This window comes from Macrobrachium nipponense, chromosome 2 (genome assembly GCF_015104395.2).
Source record: "Macrobrachium nipponense isolate FS-2020 chromosome 2, ASM1510439v2, whole genome shotgun sequence".
Lineage (NCBI taxonomy): Eukaryota > Metazoa > Arthropoda > Malacostraca > Decapoda > Palaemonidae > Macrobrachium > Macrobrachium nipponense.
Window position 1 is genome coordinate 136613101 of NC_087201.1, and position 20000 is coordinate 136633100.

Below are 20000 nucleotides of genomic sequence, written 5' to 3' on the forward strand. Positions count from 1 at the left end.
GTTACTTTTCAGTAAGCATTAAAGTTGGGTAACCTCTAAGATGAGACAAACTTGTTGAGGCAGAATAGGGTTTTGTGAAAATATATGAATCCACCTCGCTTCCACAACTCAGTGGATGTTGAATACTACTACTACACTACTACTACTACTACTACTACTACTACTAAGAATAATAATACATGGCCATCCGTGTTCTCTCCTGAATGCTTCTTTGGACGTAGAGACACAATCCTATATTTATTAGAAGAAAAAAATTAGATATAGACAATACAAGTTAAGTCTGAATGATAATATTCTGCTATATTAGTTGATTTTAAAAAATATAAGTTCATATCATGTATGGGTACGTGTGTGTGTGTGTGTGTGTGTGAGAGAGAGAGAGAGAGAGAGAGAGAGAGAGAGAGAGAGAGAGAGAGAGAGAGAGAGAGAGAGAGATGCATTCCACATGGAATATAACGCAATCGAACACAGTAACAGCATGGCAGAGCATACTTACACCCAATCGGCACAATCGAACAAGATACACCTCACCTGTATTGCATCACTGAACAGAAACAAAAGTATTAGGACAGCTAAGGTTATAAAACAACGTAAGAAGTGGCAAGATAACGTTGAATTGAATCAAACTACTTTGATATAAAAAAAATAAGTCGAGCTGAACTATTATCGGCCTTTCCGGCGTTCAACAATGAGCATGAATGATGATGAAATAAAGATCATATTTACATAAATAGAATTCACAATAACAACTGGGAACAAGTGTGTATTAGAAAACGGACAATCGTAAACATTTTAATCCAAAATTTATTGACACTGGAATGCAAAAGAAATAAAGAAATGCTTATGCTACTCAAATCGTAAATCCATTTTTTTTTTCCGAATCAGGTTTGTTTTGAGGAGCCTAGCAAGAAAGCTTGACTTGACGGAACAGAGATTATTTTTAAATAATACTTCAACGTGTGAGCAAAATCATTGAATGTACAGTAGACCGATGACATAGAAAGAGCGCGATTCATCGACTATGAAAGGAAAAACATCCCAGACTACAATTCATATCAACACCACTACAGAATATAAAGATGAATTGAAGAGGCTGAAAAAAAAAGCTGAAAGTTTCCATTTTCATTCATGTACGAATGGATGTCACTCTCTCTTCAACGTTACTATTATAACTGCTGTAATTCAACACCAAAGTAACATTTAAAAATTTCCCCTTCATCTCAATGAGGACAACCGATTCAAGCAGTTCATAAAAACATTGCACAATAGGAAGGAAAATACATTCAGATCACAATGGAAACCAAATATGCATCTTCGCTTAATTAAATCCAAAAAGAAACGATAAAAATGACAAAACAAAAAGGGCGATTTACAGAAACGCGTTAGGATCCACGCTGATGAGCAATTATTTTTTGTTTTAGAATACGAGATGGGAAGAATTTATCACTTGCGAATGAATGAGGAGCTTTAAGAGTTCTCCCCAACCATCTTTAAGATGAAAAAATTGTAAATAGATGGCTATAAACCAGCGGTTCTTAAACTTTTTTTTTATTACCACGCTCTAAGAGATGGTCCTTCCACTCCCACTCAAAGAGTTGGCCCTTCCCTACACGGCCCCCTTGCATCTATAAGTAAAGTTCCAACCCAGATTAAAAGAGAGAGAGAGAGAGAGAGAGAGAGAGAGAGAGAGAGAGAGAGAGAGAGAGAGAATAAAGGGTTTTGAGGGATGGGAAGGAGGTCAATAATTACAAAACATGGGAAGCCCAACGAGTCTAACTAGAGTAATACACTATAGGAAATTAACGCCATAAGTCGATACTTTTGGCATTTTTCATAAACTTCTGAATATTAATTCCTTACTATTGTTAAGAGAATAGAGTATATAATTAGACAATTTTTAATTTTTCTTCAGGGCTCGCGCCCCCCAAGTTTAAGAACCACTGCTATAAACAAAGAAATCGAATGAACACAAAAGGTGAAACGATTGATGTCACACAAAAATAGTCAAACATTAAATTACGTCAATTTTCTTGAAACGACAACTAAAGGAAGAAAAGACCTGTTAAACAATAATCATACAAAGGTAGTCTGTATGAAGGGCGCAAATGTGCACTTACACAAGAACAAGCAAATATTGGAGATCAACCAACAATGTCATGAACCTTGACCAATATGCAAAGATCCGCAAAAAGGTCATACATGGCGGCACATCAAACAAAATCATTGAACAATCAAAAAAGAAAGAAAAAAAAAACACACACACAGAACGGTACTTGTAAATGAATGGAACAGGGTTCGTTCTCTCACAGTAAACAATATTGAAGGCGATACAGAATGTATTAAACTTCTCTCTCCATCTAACTTCACGTATTCTTTCTCTCTCTCTGATACACACACACACACACATATATATAAAGTAAATTACAGACATACATGCATTATATATACTAGCAAACATATGTAAACAGAAATTATGTACGACAAATTCCTAAATTAACTAAGTCTACGGACATAACCAGCCCCGTTTCACGGGCAGAACCAGCTCCGTTTTAGGGAATCCCTACTCATCCCACCCCTTTCGGAGACGGGGGGTAGGGGGGAAGTAGGATGAAACCCCATTATAAATCATCTTAGGGGTCCCCACTGTAACCCTGCCAAGTTTCATACTCGTCGGACCAGCCGTTAGGCCGTGATTGAATGACAGACGGACGGAAAGACATAACGCCCATTATTATAGAAGATATATATACATATATATATATATATATTATTATATTATTTATATTATAATAATTAATAATATACATATATATATATATATATATATATATATACACATATATAAATATATATATATATATTATATATATATATATACACACACACACACACACATATATATATATATATATAATATATATATATATATATATATATATATATATATATATATATATATATATATACACACACACCGAAGAGTTTTATGTGTGTAAATCTGAGAAGTATTGGAAGCGGCTACTACAGACGTAAATAGGTGAAAATTAAAAGGATAAACAATGACTAGGCACCAGGAGATGATGAAATGACAAGTGAAAAGGTTTCTAGAAGGATACGCGACATAACAAACTTCTATTTTCTTTTACCATCTCTAACCAGTTTTTACTTCAATGGTAACATTTTTATTTTTCCTTTCAAAAAGGAATGGAAACCTTGTTAGGTTTTATGTACTTTATACGTCCACTTTTCCTGCTCCGTCGACCTACATTCTTCTCCAGGAAAGGGAACTATATAAAAACTGACGGGTTTCTCACATCTCTTACAAATTCATCTACACAAAACTTTTGTATGTATGTGTTTACAATGTGAACACACACACATATATATGTATATGTATATATAACAAAGGAGGATTTTGTTCCTTACAGTAGCAAAGCAATAGGATGTCGCCTCCACTGACACTCCGTAGAAATAAAAATGAGGTACAAAGTTCTGATGGCAGGAGAGAGAGAGAGAGAGAGAGAGAGAGAGAGAGAGAGAGAGAGAGAGAGGAATTCTTTCGTAAGGCAGAGGAGAATACTTTTCTGATGGAGAGCCAAGTGGAGAAAACGAAAAACTGAAAAAAGAAAAAAAAATGCAAAAATAATAACGTCCATGACATTCAGCTAACTTCAGCATGCCAAAGAATTTTATGATCAACTCAAAAGGTAATTACATTTGAATGCAAGAAGCAATTGAAACCATCAGAAAATATAAAAGTAAAAATTTAGTATCAGACGTCTGGAACACTGGCCACTGTTTTACTATAATTTTTGTAAGAATTGTTGTGGATCAGTCTTTGTTATTCGTTTCAGCTGAGCGCACTGCTATGCGTAGGACATCGGTAATTAATGATGATAAGTATTCCGTTATTTTGAGGGTGTCTGGAGGTAAATTCCTGAGATGTAAGCTAGTATTGCACCAACCCCGGTTTTTTTTGCCATACCCTTAGGTTAGGTGTGGGAAATATAGACATTATTTTCAAGAAAATTCTATGATTAGTTTTTAAGATATGGCGTCCCGCTTTCTTTCTTTTTTTTTTTTTTTTTTTTTTTTTGCGAAAGGTTTACATCTTGAGAAACACGTCTCGGAGCTCCGACAGGCGAGTGAAATAACAATACGATTTTGTCCTGTTGATTATCATATTTTAGAACATATTCACATCTGGTTTTTGAAGATTTTTGTTTGTTTGTGACCTATTGACCTAGAACACAGATCTATCACAATCATTTGGGTTAGATAACCTGGGAACCGTTTAGTCCCTTATACCTTCATGAAGATCTGATGAAAAATAAGATTATGGCTTACAATAAAAAGGAATTAGAAAAGTCATGAAGAGGTAAATAAAAAAGGGTGGCTAATAAGCATGTGGCGATTATCTGAGATGAAATCAAAATGTCTGCCACGCAGGCAAAGAGCCATCCATTTCAATTCAGACTTGTTTTCGTCCCTCACCTTCTTCTTCTTCTTCTTCTTCTTCTGAGGATCCTCGTAATTAAGCCACTCGCGACGAATGAAAGAAGATTCATTAATCTACTCCAGTTCAGATAGGATGAGCTTTTTTCCTTTAACTGTTTTTGTATCCTTCAGCTAAACTCGTTGCTCTTTTGTCTCTTTGATGTTGCGACGCCAGAAAAGCTAGAATCGATAATTTAATCTCCTTGACTTTTGATACAGTACGATTTGATTCGACGACTCCTGAAGAGCTACGTAAGATCTCTTCTTTCAGAATGCTATTTGACATCCGTTCACGATTTGAATGCTGATGACTTTGACTTTCCACAGCCAAAGGACTTTCTCTCTCATTTCCGTTCTGAAGTCATTCGCGATGAGTTATGGTAAATGGCTTCAATAACCTTGATTATCCTCTGGTTTATATATATTGCGATTGGATTTTGGTTGTGTTTAAAACTTGTTTACATACTTGGCCTCTGTCTTCATAATATCCTTTATCCAGAAATGTCTCTCCCCTATAACCAAACCACAAACTACTAATGGTGAAGATTTTTAACTGCATTCATAAAATTAAGTCCCGTTAATTATTAGCAAAATATCATCTGACTAAATTTTGAAAGCTGCATAAATTTCCTTTGCGTATTTCATCGAACATTAAAGAGTGTCGACTTTGCAACAAGTAAATCTATATTACTAAACAATACCAAGACCACATATACACATATAAACAACTTCCAAATGTTATCCAATAAAATTTTGTTTGAATTCGATAAAAATAAAATAATTATATTCGCTTAATTTTTGTCGAGTTCAAGCGAAATTTGATTAAATAGCATAGTAGTCGATATGATGTCTTTGTAATTCTCAGAACTCCTCGATTCCATCTACATCAACGACGATGCTGTTTTCTTGATTTGTGATCAAAAGCTCCTTTAATGCGTCCTGTGACAGTGACACCCAACCCCCCACCCCACCCCAGCCCCAACCAACACCCTCCCCAAGGTCATCAAATCCCCCAGCCCTACCTCCATTTCATTTCTCTTCCTACTCCCCCTCCCCCTCTCAAATTCTCCCCCTCCCCCCCCCCCCCTATCCCCCACCTCGACCACCACACAACTCTATTCTCTCCTTGTTGATGACAGGTCGAGTTATACTAATGAAGCCACCAAATACCTGTCAACACGATGGAGAGAGAGAGAGAGAGAGAGAGAGAGAGAGAGAGAGAGAGAGAGAGAGAGAGAGAGAGAGAGAGAAAATCAAGCACGCTAAATGAGAACGAATTCAAATGTTTGCGAAAGATTACGGAATAGTTTAAAAAGAGAATTTGTCCCATTTTCTTAAAACGCTCATATCTTTTTATTTTTTTGGCTTTGGCGTGTCACTCGGGTAGTATACGTCACTTAATGATTAACGTCTTTCTTGCATAATTACAAGCCTCATTAGAAGTTCTTGGCTTCCCGGTGTAACTCGTGAAGATTAAGGGTCGCTGAAAACAAAGGGAAAGCATTTCGCTGTCATTACAGAGTATTTGTCATCCACACAATCTCACGGAAGTTCGGGAGACAATGACTATAAATACCGTATTTTACACCGTCGATATTTTAATGAACTAAGAGTCAAATCACGAAATTTAACATCTTTATATATTTAATACAAATAAGTAAAACAAACTTTTACCAAAAAAAAATATTAAAAAATATTTTAATGAACTAAAAATCAAACCACGAAATTTAACATCTTTATATATTTAATACAAATAAGTAAAAAAAAACTATTACAAAAGATAAAACCTTTGTCATCCCCACAATCTCACGGAAGGTCGGGAGACAATGACTATACAGTCAAAGGACGAAATTTAACATCTTTATATTTTGAATATAAATAAGAAAAAAAAAAAAACTCTTCATAACGTAAAAACATAATAAAGATTATTACAAAAGATAAAACCACTGTAGTGGCATCGAGAACCGATGTTGCGTATTGTTTGTATGGTGTTTTTACGTGCATGGAACCAGTGGTTATTCAGCAACGGGACCAACGGCTTTACGTGACTTCCGAACCACGTCGAGAGTGAACTTCTATCACCAGAAATACATATCTATAACTCCTCAATGGAATGCCGGTGAATCGAACTCGCGGCCACCGAGGTGGCAGGTCAAGACCATTCCGATCGCGCCACTGAGGCGCTGTGTTGCGTATTCGATCTGCGTCAGATGGAGACAGGAAATCGCGCTGTTTTACTGGAATCGAAATATTCAAACCAACAGAACGAGAGAGAGAGAGAGAGAGAGAGAGAGAGAGAGAGAGAGAGAGAGAGAGAGAGAGAGATCTGTATAATGAAGCAATTAGGAAAGAATATTTGATACTGCTGATACATAAATCTCGAAATATAAAAAATGACTTTGTGCAACGCCTGTCTTGCTTGGAAGTACCAATGACATTTTCTCCAGACAGGAAACAATGAGTATAGCGAAAATATGAACGAAACAACACTTAAACACCAAACTTCGCAGAAACGGCCCCCCTACCTCCCCCCTCCCCCTACCCACTACACCACGAGCAATCCCTAATAATTACACTCCAGGGAACAATCTTCATTGCAGTGTCAACTCGGCTGGAGACCAAATGTTATAGGTGAAAGAAATCATGTATAAAGTTTTCGTTCCTCACACCAGTGATCAATAGTCTCTCGTATAGAGCTGGCAGTTGGGTTGACGATGGTTGAACCTAAGTGAAAGTGATCCCAGACACGGTATTTTAGATAGATGTAGTCTCTCTCCCCCTCTCTCTCTATACATACATACATACTACATACATACATACACACACACAGACACACACACACACACACACACACACACATATATATATATATATATATATATATATATATATTATGTACGTATGTATGTATGTATGTTACATCAGTGACCAAAAGCTGAGTTAAAATGTATGTTACATTTATTATTGTTGCTCTTTGTCAAACATTCTGTAACTAAAGCTAAAGTGAAAGTTACAACTAATTATCGCCCTTGGTCGAACACAACTCAGCAGCCAAATCTAAATGCAACAAAAAAGATGATTTCATCACCAGGGCTATGTTATATCAAATATTGTTGCAACTGGTCAGTTACTTAAGGGAACTAAAGCCAAAGGGAGAGGTAAATATGAGTATTTTATTGTATCGCTTGAGAATTCCATCTGAAGAGCGTTGGAGCATATGATTCCAAACCGTAAAAAAGAATTAACATTCGAAGCGTTAAGCCACTACTAAGAGCAATTCATGGCAAGTGAGGCCAAAACCATCAATACAAATACCAAGTGTGTTGCTTGTAGCCATCAGCATTCCATACGAGGGTGGTTGAGGCTACATCAGTTACTATGGCATTCTGGAATTTTTGTAACATTGAAAGCAATGTACTCTAGATCAAAATGAATATAGTTCTAGATTTGTTGTACTCTTTGGTAAATAATTTATTGAATAAAAACTTAAAGCAGAAAAATAAAATAAAGTAAAATAAAATGAAAAAGACATAACCCAGGTGGAATCCAAGCCACTTCAAGTACCACAATGAAAATTATATTCCATCAGTAACAACAGTTCTGAGAAGCAAGCAATAAGACGAATATTTAGGTCAGCAAAGTATCAGTACTGTCGAACACGGCATATTAAGTAAAGGCACACCTTGAAGTTATGGTTCGTCTGTTGTGCGATTATCTTCAAAAGTGTTTCATTACCCCTGACTTCGTATTATCCACAATTACTGAAGCAAAATCTTATATAAACATCCAAGTTTCGCCTCACAAGCACATCAGGACTCTTGCTCAATAACCATCACTGGCCATGATGGAGTTTTCAATCCAAAACGGTCAAAATGAATACGAAAATTGAGGTTACAACGTTTTGAAGAGTGAGAGAGAGAGAGAGAGCGAGAGAGAAAATAATATCCCTTCAAAAAACAAGCGAACATGACGCAAAAACAAACAAGGCAATCTCATGAGTAAACAGCTGTACACAATCAACGACATAAACAAATATAACGAATCAACATCAGAGTCCAAATGAACCAACAGACTTATTTTATCTCGTGATATCGGACGACTTCCTCCAATCGGTTTTCAATAGACATTAGTTTCTCTTCGTCTTGAAGCTGCACTTGTGTTTATGAATGGGCTTCTTTCTAATACATCTTGTAGCCTTTATCGGAATACGAGAAAAAACCTTTTCGCAGGTAATATGCATATTGTTAGGTAATAAGCAAAGACCGCACACACATGGATACAAACAGGTACGCATACGTAAATACACACACACCAACACACACACACACATATATATATATATAATAATTATATATATTTATATATATATATATATATAATAATATATTATATATATTTATAGTATATAATATGTATATTTATTTATATATATATTTTATATGTTGGGTGTGTGTATTTACGTATATAGATATATATATATGTATATATATATATATGTTTGTGAGTGTATATATATATATAGTATATATTATATCTTATAATATAATAAATATTACTAATATATTATAATATTATATATGTTTGTATATGTTTTGTGTGTATATATAATATATATATATATATATATATATATATATATAGAAAATATATAATATATATATATATATATATATATATATATAAATATATGTTTATATTTGTGTGGTTGTGTTATATATAAATATATTATATATATAATTAATATATATATATCTGTATATATATTTATATCTATATTAATATTATATATATATTTATTATGGGAATACATACATACATTATATTATTATAATATATAATAATTATATATATATTTTAATAATATATATTATATATATATATATATATATATATATGGAAAATGAATATTAACTGATGAGACTGAATCATTTCTCAACACATTAAATTCTTGAAGCTAATATTAAGAGCGATGTTAAGGGCCCCTTACGTAATAGACTCAGCAATTTTTTAAGGGCAGCTCTTTTATCTTTTTCAAAGGGATGCTTTAAGAATTTAAACAATGATCTCAAAACAACGGATGCATATTACACGTTTGCAGCAAATTAGTGTTCTTGGAAACCAAGTTGACCGTTGGTTTTGGTGCTTAACATGGCGTACTTTCTTGTCAATCATAGCTAGAAAACTCTTTCTCTACTTGCTAACAAAATGAGGCTGTAGCAGTCAAAGTATAAATAAAATAATGATTTTAAGAAACAGTGGGCAATAAATCTCAATTCCTCTACATTTTATTCTTACCATAGCAGCCATCGGTTAAGGGAACAACGTTGCACTAACATACCTGTCAAGATTTTCGTCTTTTAAGTCACAGACAACTTTTTTGTATGTTTAACCTACTGTTTGCAGTTAAATGCCAGTCTCTCTCTCTCTATCATGTGTCCATACCTGTGCACTTGTGGGCGTTTGTCTGTCTGTCATCATCCGCTTGTGCGCTAGGAAATTGTTTTTGAATATGTCTATGACTGCCTCTGTCTATTTTCTAAACCACTCGTAGGTTGCTTGTTGAGTTGAATATAAAATTTAGGCCAAAGGCCAAGTACTGGGGCATATGAGGTCATTCAGCGCGGAAATGGAAATTGACAGTAACAGATTTGAAAGGTGTAACAGGAGGAAAACCTCAAAGCAGTTGCACTATGAATCAAGTGTTAGGAGAGGGTGGAAAGTGAGATGAAGAAAGAGTATATATAAAAGGAGGTACAGTAAAAGGAACGAAAGTGGTTGCAGCTAGGGGCCGAAGACACTCTGCAAAGAACCTTAAGTTATGCCTACAGTGCACCCCATGAAGTCCACTGATGGAACTAACCCCCTACGGTGATGGGTTGTTTGTTGATCGTCCCCCTGTATATGAATTCTTATTTTCTTGTTTACGCAAGCCTGCTCGGACGCGTTCAACAACGTTTGTCTGTGTAACTGCCTTTTATCACCGATCGTGTTTGCGTCTGTCTCTTTGACGAGTCAATAATTGCAGAAACTTTCATAGGGCGTTTTTATCGGTTGCCTTTTAACCAGATTAGATCGCACACCCAGGTGAAAAACAACCTTCCCACGTTTCGCGAAACTGTGTGTTTTGTTGATCAATGACCGTGGCAGAGAAATGATCCCTTTCCGTTCGTACTCTTCAAGCGCTTTCATAACTTCAGCAAAGACTATTTTTACCGTTACCAGTAATCGGTATTACACGTTTTCTCAGTTCCTTACGTGAAGAATGCGCGGAACTGTTTTCCCTACGACTCATTTTCTTTCCAGACGCTCCCACTGAAGGTGGAAAAATATGCTATCATATCAAATCAATTTCTCATTTTATTTAACCTTTTCACGCAGTAGAGAAAAATGGCGTTGTTTATCCGAGACACGCTTCATTTACAAATTTCCAGGGTTTTAGAAACTACAGAAAAAGTAACATTTTATCTCCTAGTGGTTCGTGTGTGGTAAAAATGCAGGAAAAAATATATGCATGTATCAATAGATAAATAGATTTCAGAGTCATTTTTCGTGGTCAGGTTTTTCTAGCAACATGCATTCAGAGAGAGAGAGAGAGAGAGAGAGATTCGTAGTTATCATTCTTGCGCAATGTATTTGAGAATTATCCGCCTTGCAATTTTTACATGTTTTACATGATATTATATTTTTAAAATAACAAAGACTATTTATGAAGTAATTCAACACAACATAACATTACTCAAATGGAGATAACTGAAATAAAATTACGTTACGTTTTAAAAATATATGACCTAACACAAAACATAGCAGCTTAATGCTGTAACACGTTTGCTCAACCGATCAAAGAATATAGCAATATCTGGCTCTGGTCAGTACTTTGACTGGTGACCTCTAATAGAAACCAAAGGCAGTCGGTAAATCCGCCCCTTGCAAAAGGTGTAAGTGGAGCAACCTCATCCCAAAAATGGTACCTGAAAACCGGATGATAACCACTTATGGAGCTTTTTATTTATTTATTTATTTTTTTATTTTTGAACGCCTAGATCTAATAACTAATTATTAAGAAAATTTGGGAAAGAACCTGACAATGCCATTTAATATAAAAATAACAATCAGGCAGCGGGAAAAGAAAAAGATGAAGACAAAGCGAAAGAAGAACTTCGAAGATATACTTGAAAATATCTTTAGCAGAAGCCAGCGAGAGAGAGAGAGAGAGAGAGAGAGAGAGAGAGAGAGAGAGAGAGAGAAACATTAATTTTCTGATACCGGATCGTAGGGGGGGGGGGGGGGGGGGGGGGAATGGAGGACCCAGCAGCCATTCAAGCCTAAAAAATCAGCTGGAAAAACGTACATAAGAACCATCCCAAAGGGACCTACATGATAAAGGAGAGTCATTCTAGCGGATTTCTTTAATGAATGGCCACAAGTCAGCAGAGCGGGATATACCTCCCATATCCTAAATCCCCTCATTAGAGAAAAGACCTTGCAAAGGGCCACACAATCACTAGAAGTCAGGGGGAAATTGGAATCGCTTTCAAGAAAGAGCAGTTCAGACCCTAAACCTTCACTTTGGCTTTGTCCAAAGACGAGGAAGCTTTAGGAATTTCCGTGTTAAAAGAATTCAAGCGAGCATCCGTAAAATGAATGAAGAGCAAAAAAGTGATTATGCTAAAAAGTCCTGAGCTATAAACACAAATTAAAATGAAAACGGTGATTTTAACCTTAAAAATAATGGTAGAAACGCCCGGAAAAGGCTGACACCTCCAGAAAAATGACAGATGTGGAAACCACAAGACATTGTGTACCAGCACAACTAATAGTACAAGGTTGTTGGTGAGCGTTTTCGGAAAATGTTTCAGTTTGTCGCTTTGTGAAGTCAGAGTGTTTCTGGAAGGAAATTTCCCTAATAGGCGGACTGGAGGGGCCTGTCCACCGCGACTAGCGGATTTGAATTTACTGATTTTGTTGTTAAGGAATCATATAAAGATGAATAGTTCACCAACCCCTTGCTCCTTGGGAGTCTTAAGGACTACAACAACTAAGAGGATTCTGGGTTATACTGAAACCTAAACTTAACTATATGTGTTTTTAGAACTCCAATATTATACATAATATGTTTTCATACGCTATGATGACGATAGGCATGCTTAAAAGTTTAAATTCTTATGAAAACTTAAAACGGCACAAGGGCTTCATTAAGGTATTCTCTCTCTCTCTCTCTCTCTCTCTCTCTCTCTCTCTCTCTCTCTCTCTCTCTCTCTCTCTCTCTCTCTCAAATAAACAAACCAAAATGTGTGACGAACTCATAACGCAAAAACAAAAACTTTACAGAATCAAAAACAAACATTTATAGGAATCTAGATACACTGAAATCAATACTAGTGAAAAAAACGACCGACTCTTGTAACTAATCAACCAGAGAAAAGGATAAAAGATGAATATACAAAATATAAACAAGGATTTTTCAGTCGGTCTTCCTGATCCAGTAACTGGATCGCTGGACCTTCAGAAGTTTCAACTTTAAGAAAAAGCTTATTTTTGTTGGGCATGACGACACGAGCCTCACTGTATAGTTTATTTTTGTGTTCTGTTTACTTTACTTTGATTACATATTTGTTTACTTTGTTATTTCTGTTTCCTAGTATATTTTTTGCTTTTCAGTTTCCTTTTATATACTGGAATTCTTTCCTTGTTGGGGTCTTAGGCTTGTAGCATTCTTTTCCTCTTGTAATAATAATAATAATAATAATAATAATAATAATAATAATAATAATAATAATAAAATAATATCAGATACAGCGCAGGAATAGTGGAATGGACGAAGGCAGAACTCCGCAGCATAGATCAGAAAACCAGGAAACATATGACAATACACAAAGCACTACACCCAAGAGCAAATACGGACAGACTATACATAACACGAAAGGAAGGAGGGAGAGGACTACTAAGTATAGAGGACTGCGTCAACATCGAGAACAGAGCACTGGGGCAATATCTGAAAACCAGTGAAGACGAGTGGCTAAAGAGTGCATGGGCTAATAAAAGTAGACGAAGACCCAGAAATATACAGACAGGAGAATGACAGACAGAACAGAGGACTGGCACAACAAGCCAATGCACGGACAATACATGAGACAGACTAAAGAACTAGCCAGCGATGACACATGGCAATGGCTACAGAGGGGAGAGCTAAAGAAGGAAACTGAAGGAATGATAACAGCGGCACAAGATCAGGCCCTAAGAACCAGATATGTTCAAAGAACGATAGACGGAAATAACATCTCTCCCATATGTAGGAAGTGCAATACGAAAAATGAAACCATAAACCACATAGCAAGCGAATGCCCGGCACTTGCACAGGACCAGTACAAAAAGAGGCATGATTCAGTGGCAAAAGCCCTCCACTGGAGCCTGTGCAAGAAACATCAGCTACCTTGCAGTAATAAGTGGTACGAGCACCAACCTGAGGGAGTGATAGAAAACGATCAGGCAAAGATCCTCTGGGACTCTGGTATCAGAACGGATAGACCAGACGTGACGTTGATTGACAAAGTCAAGAAGAAAGTATCACTCATTGATGTCGCAATACCATGGGACACCAGAGTTGAAGAGAAAGAGAGGGAAAAAATGGATAAGTACCAAGATCTGAAAATAGAAATAAGAAGGATATGGGATATGCCAATGGAAATCGTACCCATAACCATAGGAGCACTAGGCACGATCCCAAGATCCCTGAAAAGGAATCTAGAAAAACTAGAGGCTGAAGTAGCTCCAGAACTCATGCAAAAGAGTGTGATCCTAGAAACGGCGCACATAGTAAGAAAAGTGATGGACTCCTAAGGAGGCAGGATGCAACCCGGAACACCACACTATAAATACCACCCAGTCGAATTGGAGGACTGTGATAGAGCAAAAAAAAAAAAAAAAAAAATAATAATAATAAACAAAATCAAGAAGTAAGTATCACTCACTGATGTCGCAATACCATGGGACACCAGAGTTGAAGAGAAAGAAAAGGAAAAAATGGATAAGTATCAAGACTTGAAAATAGAAATAAGAAGTCTATGGGATATGCCACTGGAAATTGTACCCATAATCATAGGAACACTAGGTACGATCCCAAGATCCCTGAAAATGAATCTGGAAAAACTAGAAGCTGAAGTAGCTCCAGGACTCGTGCAGAAGAGTGTGATCCTAGAAACGGCGCACTTCGTAAAAGTGATGACTCCTAAGGAGGCAGGATGCAAACCGGAACACCACACTGTAAATACCACCCAGTCGAATTGGAAGACTGTGATAGACCAAAAATAAATAAATAAATAAATAAATAAATAAAAAATAAATAAATAATAATAATAATAATGAAGAACTTATAAAATGACAATTTAATAACAACTGAGTATCTGAGAGGTGGGGATTTCAATCTACAATTTCTCAAGATAAGTTATCCTTTTAATGAAAAGTTTGGACACGGACTCTTATTTTGTCAAGCCATTCCAGGGTCAATTACGTAGACTATGCTACTACTGGTTAGTCATTTTGAAATACTTCCAACTAAGTAAACGCGTTTATTTAGTGTGTTGACATGTGTCGCAATTACCATCAAGTACTTTAATTCAACGCTTAAGGTCTAATACTTAGGTCTTTGCTGACAAGCGAGGTTACAGTTACATTTCCCTAAACAAAAACGCTGACTAATATACATTTATATTTCTGGTCAGCATCCCGGATTACCATATAAGTCAGATATACCCAATAGCTTTCAGTCACCCAAATTCTACGCCGTCATCCAAGGAACTTTCAAAAAGGCAACTCATCTCCTTGATCTTGATTCACTTCCCTGTTCCATACTCATCGAATTACAGGCAGCAGCAATATCATGCCTTTACAGAACGGACAAGAGGAAGTAAATGACGCCGATGACCTTAACTGCATCGCCGACAGGCAGCTCTTAATCAGTCAGGAGGTAACTGAGGAAGTTGCAGAGGCAGAGAGAACTGCCTGGAAACACGAAAGCAATTTAACCTTCCATCTGCTGGAGGTTCGGGCTGGGAAACTCGTCCCAGGTAGCCTTTGAAGACAACGCGCCAGCAAGGTGGTCTACGGTCACGTGACGCCCAAGAATGACTCGTGCATCTTCAAGTCATCTTCACCTCACTTCGTCTAAACGTCTTCTATTAACTTTGTATGTTACGCTATTCATCTTAAGTACTTTTCAATTGTACTTTGTTTCACGTCTACGAAAATTTAGCTCTTATTGCCATTATTTCTATTACATCTCATACAAGGAAGTTTTATTCTGTGGCAACTTCACAAGCGGATATCAATAAACTAAATTATATTTTTGCACACATAGGAGAGCTAGTCATTCCTTCGGTGCCTGCTAAATAATGGAACAACCAAACCAATATCCAGACCTTAATTTACTAATGGACCAATCAATACACCGTTGCGTAACTGATTCCTAGGCACGAGACTAGAGGAAACTTTTCACACTTTAATACGTTATAATGAAATAAGTGAAATTTTGTTATTATGGAAGCCAAAGGGCTCGGGCAACAGATGATAGTGACAAGATCATAAAAAAGGAAAATGGAGGGCATTGCGAAACAGAGAAAAATTCCCAAATATTCAGGAAATTTCACAACTTGGCGATAGCGCACGTCATCGCTGATATCATCCAATTTTGCAGCCCAAATGATGTCATTCTTATGACATAAAACAGATTAAAAAGACAGTTTCTACTGTTGCAAGAGAGCAGACAGAGAACAGCGGAAACAGAATACGGGACACCCAGAAGTAGAAATAAGAAAAAAACTTAATTTATTCCCTCTTGTTTCTATGATCCTTAAAAAAACTTGTAACCCGGCTATACACATTAAAACATGTCGACGTTCCCATGATAGATTTTGTGAGATCTACAGACAATACATTACGATCGACGCAAAAACACGATAGCCTATCTAGGTGGAATATGTACTAGCCTTTTTTTGCCTGATCAGAAACACAATGATTGAAAACAAACGGTTTCCAGTTAGCGGATGCACCGCATGGGAGTACGATAAAACAAATAGTCACTCCTGATTTCGTAAGACAAATAGTCACTCCTGATTTCGTAAGTTTGGAAGGATAGCGAGCAATACTCACATTCAATTATGTTGTGAATAGATAAGGGGGAAGGCGAGAGAATCATACTCTTTTAATTGCTGTTTTTTTGGCAATAATATTTCTCTCGCTGTTCACTTGCGTTTTCGTCTTTATACATATGTAGCACCATAATTTAGTCTTCATACTCTATGAAGGAATAACTGTTGACAGTAGGTATGTAGTATACTTGGTGCAGAAAATTCTGATCTACTAAAAGTCAGCGAAAATTGGTCCAATGCTATTAAGATGCCTTTCACCGGTGCCACTATAAATGACTTCGCTATAAGAAGCAAGATGGAAATCATTACTGATGGTTTATTTTGTACAAACCGTTTTTTTTTTTTTTTTTTTTTTTTTAACAACTAAGTCGCCAGTTTGGTTTTCTTTTTGGGAAATGCGCAATGACCCTGTTTCCAAATTGTCCATTCAAACTGAAGTGCACATTTAGACAATTTTTTTCAATATTTTTCTTAACCTTAAAAAAAACTGGACCTCTCACTGAATCAAGACCAGGGCCCCAAAATATATAGCTATGCTTTCGATTAATGCAGACAAATACACGTGAAGCACTCATGCAGCCTTAATACAATCTTTTAGGCGGAATTAAAACATAACTCACACAATTCTTTGTTGAGAATTGATATGTCTAGAAAAATTTCTGCGTTCATATGAAGGTTTATAGACGAGAAATGTCAACTAGACCTCCAAACCATTACTTTGACAAGAAAGACGACCGTGAATGAAATAAAATAAAGAGAGAAAAAAATAAGACCACTTTTCAATAAATGGAACAAAAACGGGATACAGGACTTTTCGAGAAAACGAAAATCCACCAGCGTAGAGCAAACTCTGACTCGAATCCCAAAGCAAACAGGCGAATTACTCTAATTCAACTGAGCAAACACGGCTGCATTGAAAAGCGGATGGGCTGGGTTATTCCGACATATTTCCTTCCCGGGAAAAACTTGTTTACAATTAGTTTTCATTCAGCTGGCCACCACCCGCTTGCCTGGCGGTCCATCTAGGGGTCATTTATCTCCATGAATGCACAGAGGAACGTTATTAGCGAAGAAAACACAAAGGGAGTAAAAACCAAATGTCTCCATTCATCAAAACTCCAGACGCATAAATATCAGAGCAACACGCAACTCGTATACGACATTCGACTTAAAAATAGCATAACGATGGAACGAGAGTTCTTGTCATATCCCTAATGCTTGAAATTGCTGCAATTTAAAGAAAAGCTGTTTTTTTTCCGCGCATGAAAGAAAAGTGCTGCATTCTCCTTGAGAAGACTTCCTTTCCTTATATGAATAAGATGTCTCTTCTTGTTTGCGAAAAAGACATTCTTTAGTTGCGTGAATAACTGCTTGTTCCCATTTGTAATTAACTGATTTCTCAGAGGAATAAAAGCTCACTTCTCAGATGCAAAAAATGTGATGTATTTTTCTTGCATGAAGAAGCTGTGTAGAAATATTCATTTTTCCCGTGCATGACGATACGACCTTTTATTCAATAATGATGAAACGTCTCCCTTTCCAAAGTACCAAAATGTCACCCCATGTGAATGTCCAATGTCTTTCTTTTCTTCAGAAAATAATGCATTTTTCTGCACACGCTAAAACTGCCCTTTCCTGTGTCATAAAAATGCCTTCTTATATGACAATCACTCCCTTAAACTAGTTCTGTGAACGAAAATATTTGTAATTCCAAGCACAAAAGTACAGTCATTCACCCTGTGTGAAGATCTCATAACGTGAAATACAATGCTGCGTTCCCCCCCGCATCATGGAAAGACTTTCTCATTTCTAACTAGGTCTGTCTTACTGGCAAGCAAATGCAGCTTTTCTGATTTGCATGCTAATACCATTTCTTTTATTGGCATGCGATCAGTGCCACTTCACGCGCACACAAATACTGCCTTTTCTGGGGCACCACGCAGACACTGGAGGCCTTTTCACTACTGTGTAAAAATTGTGATTCACTGCTGACATTCATGTGGCACGGTAATTCTATCTTTCACTGATATGCAAATGCCGTCTTTTCACTGCTGTGGAAATACTGCCTTCCCACTGACACGCAAAGACTGCCTTTTCATAGGCGTGGGAATAGGAACACAGTCTTTTCTCGCTCGTTACAATGCACAGACGAAAACATAATACTGAAGCGATGAGACCGCGCGGCTCTCACGTCTGGAAAATAAATGCCGGCGTTTGTACCGGAGGGTTGACAGCAGAAGCGCGGCCTCTGACATTTATGTGATCTCGACTAGACATAATTAGGCCATAAATACGCAGGGAATTTATCCGCAAGAGAAACAAAAGGATTCTCGTAAGAAACAGGAATTACGGTGGTTCTCGAACATACGATCTATCTCCCTCGCAAAGGGCTCTCTCTCTCTTTCTCCCTACACACACACACACACACACACACACACACACACACACATATATATATACATACATATATATATATATATATATATATATATATATATATATATTATAGCGAATACCACAGGAAAATGATAGGCAAAAAACCAAGCGCATTCGTCTTTACTAAGCCATTGTCATTTTCCTGTGGTATTCGCTTATTATACATAAGTATATATACACACGCAAAAATATATATAAATATATATATGTACACGTATATATGTACAAATAAAGTTTCCTTTTTTTAAAATAGATCTTGATCCTCACCTTGCCGACCTGGTGATGGTATCGCCAGTTCGTTTCCCGCTACCGGACGTCACGATTTCTTCATATTTCTTTGAAAGTTGGATCTCAAGGCTTTGTAGTGACAAGCGTATCCAAAAAAGAGCAAAGAATTTGAGAAGTTAACAGGGCATTGTGGCTATTACATTTGCATATATATCTGGTTAAAGTGACTAGTAGATTCTACTCACACACACACACACACACACACACACACATTATATATATATATATATATATATATATATATAATATATATATATATATATAATATGTATAATTAAATAAAATCCACGGTAAAAAAGTAAGTGAAACAGGGATTTGGAAAAAGTACTTTCGTAGTTGTTTATTTGTATGGTGTTTTCACGTTGCATGTTCGTCGCTGGACGAGTGGTTTTCGCGCTCGGCTGCCAATCCGGTGGTCCGAAGTTCGAATCTCGGCTCGGCCGACGCGGAATCATTGGACACACACGCACACACACACAAACACAACACACACACACATATATATATATATATATCATATATATATATATATATATATATATATATATATATATATATATATAGAGAGAGAGAGAGAGAGAGAGAGAGAGAGAGAAATTCAACTTCTTTCCTAATAAACTACTGACCTTCCTCATA

The 20000-nt window shown here is 36.5% G+C and overlaps 1 protein-coding gene across 7 annotated transcripts in view; it reads right to left on the bottom strand.

Moving 5' to 3' along the window:
- LOC135221028 (regulator of G-protein signaling 7-binding protein-like) overlaps positions 1 to 20000 on the bottom strand; it is a 1347771-nt gene that overhangs the window by 66704 nt on the left and 1261067 nt on the right. For 6 of the 7 annotated variants that reach the window (XM_064258752.1, XM_064258751.1, XM_064258757.1 and 3 more), the window contains one exon: positions 19344 to 19433. The exons of the other annotated variant lie outside the window; for it this stretch is intronic. In XM_064258752.1, coding sequence (XP_064114822.1) covers positions 19344 to 19433 — 90 coding nt within the window. The remainder of the gene's footprint in view (positions 1 to 19343; positions 19434 to 20000) is intronic. 7 annotated transcript variants of the gene reach the window in all.